The 16366-nt window shown below is 35.5% G+C and overlaps 1 protein-coding gene across 6 annotated transcripts in view; it reads left to right on the forward strand.

Moving 5' to 3' along the window:
- GALNT11 (polypeptide N-acetylgalactosaminyltransferase 11) overlaps positions 1 to 16366 on the forward strand; it is a 118853-nt gene that overhangs the window by 91819 nt on the left and 10668 nt on the right. For 5 of the 6 annotated variants that reach the window (XM_077150665.1, XM_077150656.1, XM_077150694.1 and 2 more), the window contains 2 exons: positions 1830 to 1967; positions 2222 to 3485. In XM_077150665.1, the coding sequence (XP_077006780.1) occupies positions 1830 to 1967; positions 2222 to 2353 (270 nt within the window). In that variant the 3' untranslated portion in view covers positions 2354 to 3485. Of the gene's footprint in view, positions 1 to 1829; positions 1968 to 2221; positions 3486 to 16366 lie in introns of those variants that run through there. The other variant, XM_077150701.1, reaches the window with a different exon arrangement.

The raw sequence follows: 16366 nt of genomic DNA on the forward strand, positions 1-16366 counted from the left end.
TGTTCTGACTTTCCTTAAATTATACGTTTTATGTTGCAAATTACCTTAATACTCCTTTGCATATTTTTCCTGTGCTAATTGTTGGTCAAAGTAGCATTTCAGTTATTTTGAACATCATATATACTTTCCAATATTAAACAGAATGAAACTGAATTGTGACTTACCAGAGAGGTATATGAATTTATTAGAAATGGCAAAGGAAATGTACCTTCTTTCTGGACAAGAATATTAAATGTGGATTAGATAAGTCAGTATATTTTTTGTAGAGTTTTCTCTGAGATATTTTCCTGATTAATTTTTGGTGGTTCATCAGAGGAAACCATAACAGAATATTGGGTCATTTCATTCACATAATTTAACATCACTTTACATGTGTCTTTTCAATGATATTAATTTGATGTAGCCAACATAAGCAAAAACTTCAATACAGAACAGCAATTTCAAACTTTGTATATGATAAAATAGTATAATCTAATAGCAGTCTAATCTCATTGTTTTAGTGTGTCAAGACTACAGTGCCCAAAACTGCCATAAAGTTTCTTTTCCATTTTAGTTGTGGGTTGGTTTAACTCAAGAATGCAAAGAACACTTGAGATTTTTCATGCAAATTGAGGTGAAATTTCATAGAATATTTCTAGAAGCATTCATGTACACTCTCTAAGGTGACGTATGTATTGGAAAACTAGGCTTAAAAAGGGATTTTTTCTTTTCTTTTTTTTTTTGGCCATTTTCGGGTATGAGAGATACATATTATGGTTGCTGAAGGATCAGAATTATGGTGACATTTCAGTGGTATAGGTTACAAAGGGAAAAGATAGCTGAAATTTGAAATGCTCCAGAAAATATAAGAAGTTTGGGGTGGTGGAGTTATAATATTTTGTGTGTACTAAGTTGTGACTATGTAAAGTTGTACTAATTCCATAGCCACACATGTGGCATTCAAATTAAATAAAATTAATTTACTTCCTCAGTTACACTAGTCACATTTCAAGTACTCAGAAGCTACCTGTGGCTAATGACTACCATACTGTACAGCAAAGATAATACAACATTTCTGTCATGACAGAAAGTTTTGAAGCACTGATAGAGAATCTTTCTTCATGTTAATAGGAAGCAGCTCTCATCTATCTTGGGTCTATAGCTGGAAGAGGCAATGAGTAAAATCATTCAGAGAGTAGAAGAAAATACCTTCCTTTTGGGTTTAGAAGTTATTCATTGCAGTTCAGCCAGATGAGGCTTTTGTTTCTGAAAATAACCTGAGAGCCTTTTAATAAGGCTGTTCTGAAAAATCATTTGCACAACTAAGGAAAATCCTGCCACTTGGTAGTCAAGATTATATCATACATTTGTTCCAAATGCTGTTATGATGTGGGAATAGAGTATAATGTTCTGCAGGGTAATGTGATGTACAGCTTAAGCACATCATTACCTGCCCAACAGATGAGGGAAATATGAAAATAATAGCCTGTGTTTTCTGTCTAAAGGTAACTAGCAGTCTTGATGGGCTTACCCAATCTTGAACCTGAGAGAGTTATACGAAAAACCTAGAATTGGATAAGATCTAAATAATTTAAATTTGGTTAAGTTAAAAATTAATTAACAAAATCCAACCACTGCTTGTTTCTTCCCTGAATAGGATCTCAGCTTTTTCCTGTGTTAGCTCATTCCATTTTCAGATAGCAAAGTTGAAATCTATCTTAGTGTTACTCTTGTACATTAGTCTGTTCTGCTTTACAACTGAAAAGATATCCATTTTTCTTTCACAAATGTGTTTAAGTACTGTAGTTCTGAGTTTCAGTATCTAAAGCAAAATTTGTCTTTTCATCTAGATCTGGGTTTATAATGAAGAGCATGAATTGGTTTTAAATAATCTCCTTTGCCTGGATATGTCAGAGACTCGTTCTTCAGACCCACCACGACTCATGAAGTGTCATGGATCAGGAGGATCTCAACAGTGGACCTTTGGGGTGAGGAGCTTGCTTAGTGATACCAGGAGAATGTGAGAGGAATGAACAGGGTTGAGGAAAGGAGCATAGGAGATGAACTCATTTAGTTCAACTCCAGGGAAGAGCTAAACTCTACCTTGTAGAAGTTCTGATTTTGAAGGGATATTCTTAAATACTCCACATCTCTTCTAGATTTTTTTGTCTTCTTTACCATGGTTTGGCAGTATGATTTTTTAGTAAAAGCAAGTAACTAGTAGTATTTTTTTTTTCCCTAGAAAAATAATCGGCTCTACCAGGTATCAGTTGGGCAGTGCCTGAAAGTTGTTGATCCACTGAGTCAGAAAGGCTATGTTGCTATGGCAATTTGTGATGACTCCCCCTCACAACAGTGGCATTTGGAAGATTAAAGTGGAGACCTCACACTGGAATGGTGCGATTCACTAGGCTTTGTCTCCTCTGTAAAATGTGGTGCTTTACAAGGAATATTGATGGTACAAGAAAAAAAAAACTCTGAGCTGATTTCCTGTTTGCATAGAACCATCTTTGAGAGGATGAGCATTATCTTGTCCTATGGAGATACTTGTGAAGATTAGCAGAGGCAAGAAAGCAAATACATTAGGGATTGGAGTACACATGTTACCATCAGTAGATGATGAAGTACATTTCATCAAGATTTCTATGTTGTTTCTGAGCTGCTGTTAAGGAATTTCTTGCTTACAGAATGTAATTTAACCTTTAAAGACTTGGTTTTGTATAAAGAACCAAATGCAGGATTTGGCATTACTGTTAAAATTCATTTATGCTTCTTTTTAATCCCTTTTAATGATGGAATGGCATTTAATAGGAAAATTGTCATGAATTTCCTTTCTTAGAAGACTTCATAGGAGACATTGTATTTTTTACTATCATCACTGGTTTAATATATGCCAAATAGATAATTTGAAAAGCCTTATTGAATCCATGTTACTTTTAACTTCAGAAAACATCATTTATAAGACAATATTTAAGAAGCAATTAATTATAAATTATTTTGATGAATTATGATACTATCTACATTTAAAATAAAGGGTCCTTTTGAGTATAGAACTAGGATTTTTGTCTGATATATCTTTTTTCTGTAGTAGGACCTCTGGTCTGAGTTGTCCTGTGTACATGATAAGAAATACTTTTTTGGATTCAGCTTGAGCTATGTGAGTTTTAAGCTGAAGGTATGTACTTTGGATACCTTACTTTAAAACTGCCTGTGGAATCAGGTCGAGATAGCAGCTTAGCAAGGTGAGCAATTTAGTTCATCCTCCAGAACAGCTACTAAATAACCAGGAACAGTACAGAACAGCTCCTGGGGCCACATCAGTGACCGGACACACAGCGTACCCCAGTCTGGACCAGCTGGACTGGCTGCAAGCCACCTCCAGAACCATGAGTTCCCCAAGCCGCCGCAGCTGGCGCCCCTGCCCCTCAGGCTGCTTTGCAGAGGGGAAAGGAAAGAGACTTCACCAGCAGCAGAGGCTGAGCGCAACCAAACACCAATTGTGGAATTAATTAACAAATTCTGAAAACTAAAAATAGGCCCCCCAGCTCAGGTGAACTTGGTCAAAGAGGAGGCTGCTGATTTTTGCCCTGGCGCCGAGGGGGCAGGGCTGATAGAAAAAGGGAAAAAAAGAGAAACAGGTTTTTGTGGCTGTGTTTCTACAGAGGCTTGGCTGCCTTTGCATACCAGTGGCAGGACTTCTCAGGCTGCAACTGCCCCAGGCATAGGCAGAAACAAGCTTCTTTGAGGGCTTGTCTGGAGCCAGTGCCTTCCCCAGGGGAGCAGTGAGGCCCAACTCGGGTGGAATCCCTCCCTCAAGGAATTCAGACACCAGGGCTTGGTAATTTGAAGTCATTAAAACCAACCTACAACCTCTCCTCTGTCTCCACCATGCCCCCAGCAGGGAGGGTCTGCCAAAGTTAAAGGTACCACATCATTTTATGCTGGTGGGACCTGCAGGCAGACAAGCGCCACATACTGGGCAGGATAAGAAAAACAGAGTCCAGAGACTTCACAGGAAAGTCTTTCAACCTGCTGGGTCTCACCTTCAGGGAAAACTGATGCAGGTGACTCTTTCCTCCTGATAGGAGGCCAGTATGGTCAGGGAAAATCCGGCTGGGGTCTATAATACCTAAGCAGACCCTCCTAAGGGTGGGGGGAAAAGGCACGATACAGGCAGGGCAAGAAACAAGAAAACAAGAAGTGAAAAATTCTCCTCTGCTAAACAAAGCCTAAGCTAGTGGTACAAAAAAAGCTGAATTCAATGTCAAAGAACAGACAGACAACAAATTCATCCAGCAAGAAAACCCTAGGTAAAAGAAGTGAAAACAATCTCCAGAATAAACTACTTAAGGAAATTAAATGCCTAGATGCCAGCAAAAAATAACCAGTCACACTAGGAAAATTGAAGATATGGCCCAGTCAAAGGAACAAATCAACAATTCAAATGAGATACAGGAGTTGAAACAAGTAATTCAGAATATATGAACAGACATGGAAAACCTCATCAAAAATCAAATCGGTGAATAGAGGGAGGATATAAAGAAGGCAAGGAATGAACAAAAAGAAGAAATCGGAAGTCTGATAAAACAAATAAAAGAACTTATGGGAATGAAAGGCACAGTAGAAGAGATGAAACAGTTGTTAAATAGGCCACTGGATGTAAAGTCAAGATCTCAGAAGACAGATGTAAATGTGTGAATCCAGCAAGAAATTTTCCCAAACATAAGGTGAGTTATTTTCCCCAAATTAAGCTTGGAAGAGATGGTTTTCCATTACAGGGTACGCAATTATTTTATTGTAAACCACAAAGCAGCTTAAGCCACCATATTAGCTACATGGTCTATATCCTAACTTTATTTTGTCTTTTAGTCAACTTCAAGAGGTAAATTTTGCTTTTCAAAATACAGCGTAGAAGGTAGTTAATCCAATTCCAGAGAGTGGACAAATAGGTTTCCAGGTTCATCTGTATGGTAAATGCCATTACTGAAATCTTTCCTTCTTAAAAAATAAGAGTTTTTTTTTTTTTTCCTTAATATGGAGGAATTGAATTCTTGAAATTTGGGGAAAAGCCAGTTTTCTAAGGAATTCTTAAGCTAGGTCTTAATATAGAAGTAATAATGATATATTTTTTGCTTTAAAAATTAATATAAAGATTTTTTTTTTAACTTGGTGAATGGTAAAATTTACATAGTATGTTTTTAGGTTATTCATGTTTCAGACTTAAATATTATAGTATTTATTTTTCAGTGACAAAATGTGGAAATCAATAAAATAATAAAAAAAGTTAAAGTTATTAACAACAAAGGAGATAAAATGGATTAATGAAAAATAGTCCAAAATTAGATAGAAAAGGAAGATAAAATTAACAAAGAACAAATGGTACATATAGAAAACAAACATCAGCCAAGATGGTGAATTTAAATCCAACCATTTCAATAATCACAGTAAATGTAAATGGTCTAAACCCTTCAGTTAAAAGGCAGAGATAATTGGATTAAAAATATAAGACCCAACTATATGTTGCCTACAAGAAACTCATTTTAAATATGAAAACAATATAAATAGTTTTAAAATAAAATGATGGGAAGATAGATGTATGCTTACTACTAATCAAAAGACATCTGGTGTAGCTTATTAATGTAAAACACAGAATATTTCAGGAAAGAGAATACAGGGAGAAAGAGGGTCATTTCATGAAGATAAAGTGTCAGTTCATCAAAAGGAAATAATCCTACAGATTTATTTCCCTGCTAACAGAAATTCAGAATAAAGAAAAATTTGATAAAACTGAAGGGAAAAAAGACAAATCTGCAAGTATACTAAGATATTTCAATACCCCTCTCAATAACTGATAGAACAGGAAGACAAGATCAGTAAAGATATAGAAGACATTACTATCAACCAACTTCACCTAATTGACAACAACAGAATATACATGGGATATTTACCAAGATAAACCATAACTTGGGATATTAAACAAAGCTCACAACATTTATAAGGATTCAGGTTATACAGACTATAATCTCTGACCAGAGTGGGATTAGATTAGAAATTAGTAACAAAAAGATATCTAGGAAATCTCTAAATATTTTGAAACTAGATATCCTTATAACCTGTGGGTAAAAGAAGAAACCAAAAGTGTATTTGAACTGAAATGAAAATGAAAAACACAACATTCAGATTGTGGGAGACATCTAAGGCAGTATTTAAAGTGTAATTTTGCAACACTAACTACCTTTATTAGAAAAGGTTAACTCTCAAACCAATGATTTTCAGCAGCTACCTTAAGAAATTAGAAAAAGAAAAAGTAGGTTAGAATAGTAAAGCAGAAGAAAGGATGTTAAATAAAGCAGAAATGAATGAAATAGAAAACAGAAAAATTAAGCCAAAACCTAGTTTGAGAAGATCAGTAAAATCAATAAACCTCTAGTCAAAAACAAAGCAAAACAGGGAAGCACAAATTGTCCATTTTATGGACAATGAGAGGCAATATCATTATAGATTAATTCTACAGATATTGAAAAAGATAAGAGAATGTTTGTGACCAATTTTATGCCAATAAATTAAAAAACTTAGGTGAAATGGACAAGTTGCTTGAAAGACACAAATTACCAAATTTTTTTGGAAGAAGAAAAGATAACGTGAATAGCTCTATACCTATTTTAAAATTGCATTTATAGATTAAAAAACCTTCCCACAAAGAAAACAGCCCCTTGATGGCTTCACTGTTGAATTTTATCAAACATTAGAGAAACAAATTATAACTCTTACAGAAAACTTGCTGTAAATTAGGAATTTGTGAATAACATTTTCATTTTAAGTACTTTTTTTTATTGCTTTTTAAAGCAATAAAAACAACTATAGACCAATGTCCCACATGAATGAATATAGAAACAAAATTCCCTTGCAAAGTATTATCAGATCCAATCCAGCAATATGTAAAAAAAAATGACACATTTTAAATAAGTGGGTTTTATGCTGGGATCAGTGTAATTTATGATATTAACAATATCAGGAGAGTGCATCTAATTTTGCAGGATAAGTTGTAGAAAAAAGTATTTGACAGAATTCAGAACTTGTTCGTGATAACTTTTAGAACCTACTGGTTCTAGGGAACTTTCTCAACCTGATAAAGGACATCTCTGAAAATAATATAGTTAACCTCATATTTAATGTGAGAGACTAGATTAGGAATGAGGCAAGAATGCCTAGACCAACAACTTCTATTCAACATTGTATCATCAAAAGCCCTAGCCAATGCAACAGATTAAGAAAAAGAAATAAAAGGCATGTATATTGGAAAGGAAGAAGTGACACTTATTATTTGCAAACTATGATCAAATGCATAGAAAATCATAAGGATCCTTCAAAAATACTATTATGGTAAGGGACTACAAGATGAAAGGTCAGTATAAAACAAATTGTATTTGTAGTAGCAACAAACAGTTGCAAACTGAAATTAATGGTATTGTAAATTCCATTTACAGTAGCTCAGAATGGTATCACAAATATGAAAACAGGATTAATTTAACAAAATGTGTATCTTACTTTGCTGAATTTTATGACAAATACCATAGGATGGATTAGCTTAAACAAGCTTTATTGTCTCATGGATTCAGAGGCTAGAAGTCCAAACTCGAGGCATTAATAAGACTATGCTTTCTTTCCAGAGTCTGTATTCTGGTGCTGCCATCCTTGGGGTTCCTTGGTTTGCATCTCTTCCTCCTGGCACATGTCAGTCGCTCTTCTTGTGTCTGCTGTTCTGGTGTCTGCTGACTTCTGGCTTCTGGCATTTCCCTCTGATTTTCTGATTTCTCTTTATAAAGCCTCCAGTAATACAGATTAAGGCTCACCCTAAATCAGTTCATCTACACTTTAATTGAAAGTAACATCATCAGATTTCCTATTTACAATGGGTTCACACCCACAGGGACACATTAAGATTAAGAATGTATTTTGTGGGATATATTAATTCAGTCTACTATATCATGTATAAACTGAACAGTGAGAAGTACAAAACACTACTGAGAGAAATTGAATAAGGTCTAAGTAAATTGAGAACTACATTTATGGACTGGAAGGCATTCTGTTAATATGATCTACAGATTTAATACTATCCTTGCATTGAAATCCCAGTAGGATGTTTTGGTAGAAATTGACAATGTATTTCAAAATTTTATATGGAAATACATAGAACTAAGAATGGCCAAAATAAAGTTTTCAAAGAATAAAGTAGGAGGACTTGTACCAATTCAAGATTTAGTGTGCTATCGACTTAAGGAAAATGAATAGATCCGTGGAACAGTTATAGTTAACAAATAGATCCACTCATATGTAGCCAATTGATTTTTAGCAAAGGAGGCAATACATTTCAATGGGGAAAGGAAAATATTTCTAAAAAAAATGGTGCTGAAAGAATCTGATATTCCTATGGCCCAAAATGAACATTGACCCCTACCTTTTACCTTACAAAAAAATTACACCAAGATGGTTCAGTGGTCTAAATGTAAAAGCTAAAACTAAAAAGCTTTTAGGGGAAAATACAGGAGAATATCTTCATGACTTTGGAGTAGGAAAAGATTTCTAGTTGACTCATTAAAATAACTTATCATAAAATAGGAAATTGAACTAAACCAAAATTAAAAGCCTCTGCTCATTACATGACCCAGTCAGAAAATGAAAGGCAAAGCACAGACTTGTATGAAGAGTAACTAAAGAACTCTTAACACTCAATAATAAAACAACCCTATTTTTTAAAAGGACAGAATAACTTGAACAGATACCACACAAAAGATAAATGGTAAATGAGCATGTGAAAAGATGTTAAGTGTCACAATCAACAGAGAAATAGAAATTAAACCATGTCACACCCGTTAAAATGGCTAAAATAAAAATGCTGACAATGAGGACTTTTGAGGAAATGACAGAAGGCAGCAGCATAGCTTTCAGATCTTGTTCATTTAATCATATAAAATTAGAGCAACTAGACAGCCAAACCCCAAACCCATAGATAACATTTGCAAGGTAACTAGATGACAGGGTAGCCCCACAATCTCTTAAAATGTAAGTGGTAGGGAAAACTAATAGCCATGAGATATTTGTGTTATTGACATCTGTGTAGCAGAAGCAAAAGGGAGCAACAGAAATCAATAAAGCTATGAGAGCTAATGAATTCAACATACAAAAATCAGTGGTGTTTTTATACACTAGTAATGAACAATCTGAACAATTCCATTTACAAGAACCAGATAGCTAAGAATAAATTTAACCAAGGACATAAAGGACTTGTACATGGAAGACTAAACGGATGTCAGTTCTACCCAGAGTGGTTTACATATTCAGCACAATCCTGATCAAAATTCCAAGGGAAAAAATACTAGAAAACTGAATCCAACAGCACATTAAAAAAAATACACCATGGGGTGCATGGATCATTCAGTAGTAGAATGCTTGCCTTACATGCGGGAGATGCGGGTTCAATTCCCTGACCATGTACCCTGTTCCTCCTCCCCCCCAAAATACACCATGATCAAGTGGTATTTATCAGTTATCTAAGAGTGGTTCAATATAAGAAAGCCAACTGATGTAGACACCACATTAAAAAAATGATGGGGAACCTACGTGATCATGTCAATTGACACAAAAAGCATTTAACAAAATTCAGTGGCCTTTCCTGATAACACTCAGAAAAGGAGGAATAGAAGGAGATATCCTTAACATGATAAAGAACAGAGATGAAAAACCCACAGCTGACTTCACATTGAATGAAGAAAGTCTGAAAGGTTTCTTCATAGACCAAGAAGAAGACAAGGATGCCCATGTCACCACTGTTATTCAACACTGTACTGGGAGTTCTAGCCAAAGCAAATAGGCAACAAATAGAAATAGAAGAAGTAAAATCTTCCTGTTTGGATATGGCATGATCCTATACATAGAGAAGCCTGAAAAACCAGTAAACAAATAAGTAGAGCTAATAAATTCAGCAAAGTGGTAGGGTACAAGATCAATATTGCGAAAATCAGTGGTGTTTCTATACAGTAGTAATGGAAAATCTGAAGAGGAAATCAAGAAAAAAGTTGGATTTACAATAGCAACTAAGAGGATCACATAACTCATAATGAATTTAACCAAGGATGTAAAGGACTTGTTAAAGGAATACTAAAAAACAGTCCTGAGGAAAAAAAAAAAAGCCTACATAAATGGAAGGACATTCTGTGTTCATTGATGCAGTCAGTTCTGCCCCAAACAATGTACAGATAAAACATAATTCCAATAAAAATTCCAACAATTTTTTTTTACAGAAATGGAAAAGGCAATCATCAAATTCATATGGAAGGGAAATGGACACAGCCAAAACCATCTTGCAATAGAGCAAAGTTGGAGGACTCACACTTCTTGATTTTAAAACTTATTACAAAGCTACAAATGGAACTGAGGTTTCTAAAATAAACCCTCGTGCCTTTGGCCTACTGATCTTGGACAAGAGTGCCAAGTCCACTCAGCAGGGAAAACAGTCTCTATCAAATGATGCTGGGAAACACATGCAGAGGAATAAATGTAGGCTCCCTACTTCACGCCATATATAACAACTACTCAATCGATTAAAGACCAAAATATAAGAAACAAAACTCTAAAACTTCTAGAAGAAAACAGGAAATCATCTTCAGAGCCTTTTGTTAGGCAATGGTTTCTTAGATGTCATAACAAAATCATGAGCAAAAAAAGGAAAAATAAATGGGATTGCATCAAAATAAAGAACTTAATGTGCATCAAAAGATTTCATCATGAAAGTAAAAAGACAGCTTTTTACTATCTTTTTTACTGGGGGGAAATATTTGGAGACTATATATCCAATGATGGCTTAATATCCAGAATCTATAAAGAAATCCTACAACTCAACAACAAAATGACAACTGAATTTAAAAATGGGCAAAAGACTTGAATAGACATTTTTCCAAAGGTATATAAAAAGCTAGTAAATTCATGAAAGGTGCTCAACATCATTGGCTATAAGGGAAGTGTTGGTTAAAACCAAATGGGATACCATCTCTAGCCACTAGTGTGAGTACTATTAAATACAAAAAGCATTTGAGAGGATATGAGGAAATATAAATAGTAACCCTTGTATATGGGTGGTGGGAATGCAAAATTGTGCAGCCATTCTGGAAAACAGTTTGGCAGTTCCTCAGAAAGTTAAGAATATGAAGTTACCATATGACCTACCCCATTCTTGGTATATATCCCCATAGAATTGAAAACAGTGATTCAAACAGATATTTGCACACTAATGCTCATAGTGGAATTATTCACAGTTGCCCAAAAGTGCAAGCAAGCATACCAAGTATCTATTAACAGATGAATGGAGAAACAAAATGTAGGATGTGCATACAATGGAATATTGGCAGTAAAAAGGAATGTTCTGATGCATGCTATGACAGATGAAAATTAAAAATATGTTGAACAAAATAAGCCAGATGCAAAAGGAAAAATACTTTGAGCTCAGTAACTGGCAATAGTGAGAATAATGCACGTTTATACAGGTTACTAAGGGTGGGGAATGGGAAATCAATACTTAATTGGTAAGGAATTTCTGTTTGGGATGATGGAAATGTTTTGGTAATGGATGGTGGTGATTCGTATCAGTGAATGTAATTAACAACTGAATTGTATAACTGAAAGTGGATAAACTGGGAAATTTTGGATTGTATATGCTTCCAGAATTAAAATTAAAACACACACACACACACGCAGAACTATATAACACAGAGTGAACGAACCCTCAGGTAAACTTTGGACATAATAGTATAATTTTTTTTATTACTTTTGACAAAGAACCATACTAATGCAAAATGTAATAATTGGGAAAACTGTGTGTATTGGGGGGCGGATTACATGGGAGCTCCATATTATCTACTTGATTTTTCTGTAAACCTACAATTGCTCTAGTTAAAAAAAAAAAGGAAGTGAAAGAGCATTTACTGGATCTCAGAGTAGGAGAACCTGAAATAGGAACAGCTAGCTATAAAGACAACAGCAACTAAGACTGGGAGAATGTTTTCCCTCTCTAGGAATGGAAAAGTGTGAGGGGCCCATGGTACTCACAGTGCTGAAACATCTTAGATCCTGTCAACTTTGGAAACTTACTTGCCAGGGCTTTTTTCTAGACCAAGGTTCTGTACCGAGGAAATATTGTTGGTAATGGAATCAAGCATTGCCCAGGATAGGGATAACAGAGAAATGATAAAGCCTAAGTAACTAGAGGAAGAAAACAAAGCCAAGAAATCTAAGAATCTAGCTGCCATAATTTAAAAAAATACATGAAAACAACAGAAGAGGGAGCTCTGTGATGTTAGAGAAGCTGTCTGAACCAAGCCTCCTAAAAGTTCATAAAGAGAACAGAAGAGGACCAAAGTCAAATCCTATATAAAGTTAAGACAAAAAAAAAAAAAGAATAAACATTCCTATAATGAAAACACACCAGAAAGACATGTTCACAAAACAAATTATGTACATTTTTAAAACAAGCTAGAAATTAAGAAAATAATATAAGACATAAGAATATAAAACAATTTAAAAAACCGAGAAGTGTGGTGACAACTCAAGAAATAGGAATAAAAGAAACTTTTAGAAATGGAGATTAAATGAGAAGGGATGCAGGCAAAATCATGATAAATAGTTTTTAAGGAATAGGATTTCACAAGAGGATATTTTTAAATAAAAAATGAGAAAATTTCTGTTTCTGGCTATGAGGGAGCAGGGTCTAGACTTACCTTCTTGTGGGTGAACAACTAGAAAACTACACAATATATATGGAACTATTCTCAGACATAAACGGTATTTGTAGGACAGTATCCCTGAGAAATGAGATGAACTCTAGACTTACCCCAGCTTTTTGCCCAGAAACCATTTATGGCCTGCATTACAGGAAGGGGGAACCCAAACATATCCTGGCAGTCTTGCTGAGCTGAGACAGAGATCAGAGTTCAGGGAGGCAAAGGTGGCTAGAATATGGAGCACAAAATGTGGGAGGAGAGGGAACTACACAGAGAAAGAGCTCTGGAAATCAGTCTGCCCATGTAAAACTACAACTATGAGATTGGGAAAAGAACAATTTCGAGAAATCACATACGACCAGGAATTATTTAAGCTCTCTCTAATCAAGTGAAGGGATCTAACTGAATACCTGGGCCACACAGAAGAATAAGGATCACATCTTAGTCAGTAGGGTTAAACTAGAGTAAGGCTTTAGTAGACTTATTCTAAAAGTATTTTAAGACCAAGCATCACAAAGCCAATCAGGTCAGTATTTAGATAATTCGGAACACAGGGTTAAGAAAGACATTGTCTTTATTTTAGAACCTCATCCCTGTTTGAGACCAAAGGGCGAAAGGCTTATTTTATCCAAAACCAAAACTTCTCTGGCACATAATCTGACGCAACCTGTCTGGGTAGATCAAACAATCCAAACACAGGGAGCCCAGAATAGGAATGAGGGCCTTTAATCCTGTATAGCTTAATGTAGTGCCTGGATATATCCCAGAGTATATTAAGAAAATAATCAAAAAGTATTGGCAAAGTCCTTTGAGGTGTGGGAGAAACAGGAAGGAATTATTAAACCAATGCTGGGGAAATCCTGATACTGTGTCAAACATTAGGGACACCCAAATCAACAGCCAAGCCCTTGATCTTGAGGCTTGCTCTTGTGAAGCTTATGTATGTAGTGGAGAAGCTTAGCCTACCTATAGGTATGCCTAAGAGTTACTTCTGGAGGACCTCTTTCGTTGCTCAGATGTGGCCTCTAAGCCCACTCTTTCTCAAGTGAAACCATTGCCCTCCCACCCTATGTGGGACATGACATCCAGGGATGAGTCTGGTCCTGGCACCTGGGGATCAGCAATGTCATCCTGGCCAAAAAGGGGAAAAGAAGTGGGACAAATAAGGGATCAATGGCTGAGAGAGTTCAAATAGAGTCAAGAGGCTACTACTCTAGAGGTCACTCTCACACAAGCTTCAGTTAGACATTCCTAACTATCATAATTGCCAACTCCCAACCAAAACCATTCCAGTCAATCCTAAAGAATACCTAGGGCTTTCTGTAAGATTTCTACAAAAATTTCATGCCCTAGGGTAACTTTCCAGAAACCACAACTTCCAGATGGGTCCCTGGACGAGGTAAGTTCTGAAATGCCAAGGGGCAAGCCTCTCTAGAACAATGACTAGTTCCATCCCCCTATTCCATACTATAGACAACTGCTTCCAACATGAAAAAGTTAGAATGGGCATAGTCCAAATACCTGTAACAAGTGGGAGAAAGATCAAAAGTGGTGGTGAAGTTATACAGAGAAGGTAGGGCTTAACAAATGAGTAGGATTGCTGAATCATTATATTGGTATTTCTTTTAGTCTCCAGTACCCTTAGCAGCTTGAAGTAAAAGCCTAAAATTGGGGAATTATAACCCATACCAAACTCTGAAATCTGTTCTAACACTAATTGTTGTGATGTGCTTTGAATGTATTGCTTTTTAGTATATATGCTGTTTTCACAAAAAAAGAAAAAAAAAATTTCTTCTAGCCACCAGTGTTTTGGAGCAGCTAGAAGGAAAAATCTGTAATAGTGCAATGGTTACCCACAACAAACTCTGAAATCTGTGTCTACTTATTGAAGTGTACTTTGAAAATCATTGCTTTTTTTTCCTTTTCTTTGAATATATATTTAACAATAAAAAAAGTTTAAAAAAAAAAAGAACAAGCTTCAAATGGAGGAAAAAGAATTCTCGTGTAACAACTGTCACTAAAGTCTAATATTTCAAACGAATACAAGAAAATCCAACACCAAACAACACAAAATTCATGAAGTCTTCAATTCATTGAAAATTTATTAGACATGAGAAAAAGAAGGAAACTGTGACCTATTACCAGGAAAAAAAAAATAGCTGGTCTAGAAATGAAAGAGGTGATAGAATTATGCAGATAAAAATGTTAAAAATAGCTGTTATAAATATGTTTAGTTTGCTAAAAAATTTAAAAGGATACTTGAATGTAATGAGGAGTGAAACTGTAAATTCAAACTGTCAGGATCATGAAAAACAAGGCAAAACTGAGAAACTGTCACAAACCAGAGAAGACTGGGACATAATGACTAAATGCAATGTAGTACCCTGGGATAGAAAAAGGACTTCAGTGGTTTTACCTGCTAAAACCTAATGAAGTCTTCAGTTTAGTTAATTGGTAACATACCAATGTTCATCTCCACATTTTGACATATGTACCATAGTTTTGTAAGGTGTTTGCATTTGGGGAAACTGGGTGGAAGGGCATATGGGAACTCTGTATTATCTTTACAACTATTCTGTAAATCTACAATTATACCTAAATAAAAAGATTAAAAAAACTGTCCAGCAATTTACTCAAGACACATATCTGAAAATGTCTATCACAGCATTACTTTTGAGGTTACAGTGTACAAGCCAATTAAGTGAGTAACTGTTGGGTTATAGCATTTGGAACTTAGAAGGGAGATCTGTTGGGGGAGTTATCCCCATGTTGCATACATTGAAGGTTTGAATGAGATCAGATTTGAGATAGCAGAGTGTAAGAAAAGAGCTGAGGAGTTGAAGGTTGGAAAGTGCTAACCTTTAAAATACAGAGGTAGAATAGAAGATATGAGGCTAACTGGGAGGATGGGTGGTGGAATCATTTGTAAATGAACCTGAGGCATAAATTATATGAGCAATCGCATGTGCTATGCTTTTGCAAATTTATCTTTTTGTTGGTTTCTTTGTTTGTTTGGGAAGTGCATGGGCTGGGAATCGAACCGAGGTCTCCTGCATGGCAGGCGAGAATTCTACCACTGAACTACCCTTACACTGTAATAACCTTTTTTTAAAAAATTTTTTTATCAAACCAAAACAACATACAAACATGTACATTCTTAACATTACAAACATTCCATGCATGGTATACAAACAATGGCTCACAATTTGCATCACTCCAGAAAAAGAAATAAAAAGAAAAAATTCATATACACCATACCCCTTGCCTCTCCTCATTGACCACTACTATTTCTCCTATTTATTTTTAATCCATATATGTATATATTATTGTTATTTTTTTTACATGGGCAGGCACCGGGAATTGAACCCGGGTCCTCTGGCATGGCAGGCAAGCATTCTTGCCTGCTGAGCCACCGTGGCCTGCCCAATCCATATTTTTATCTTTCAATATCTTAGATAAAAGGAGCATCAGATACAAGGTGTTCACAACCACATAGTCACATTGTGAAAGCTAAATCATACATTCATCTTCAAGAAACATGGCTATTGTTACGCAGCACTCCAGTTTTAAGCACTTCCCTCTAGTCTATCTAAAACACCTTAAACTAAAAAGGG

Source organism: Tamandua tetradactyla, chromosome 1, assembly GCF_023851605.1.
Source record: "Tamandua tetradactyla isolate mTamTet1 chromosome 1, mTamTet1.pri, whole genome shotgun sequence".
Taxonomy (NCBI): domain Eukaryota; kingdom Metazoa; phylum Chordata; class Mammalia; order Pilosa; family Myrmecophagidae; genus Tamandua; species Tamandua tetradactyla.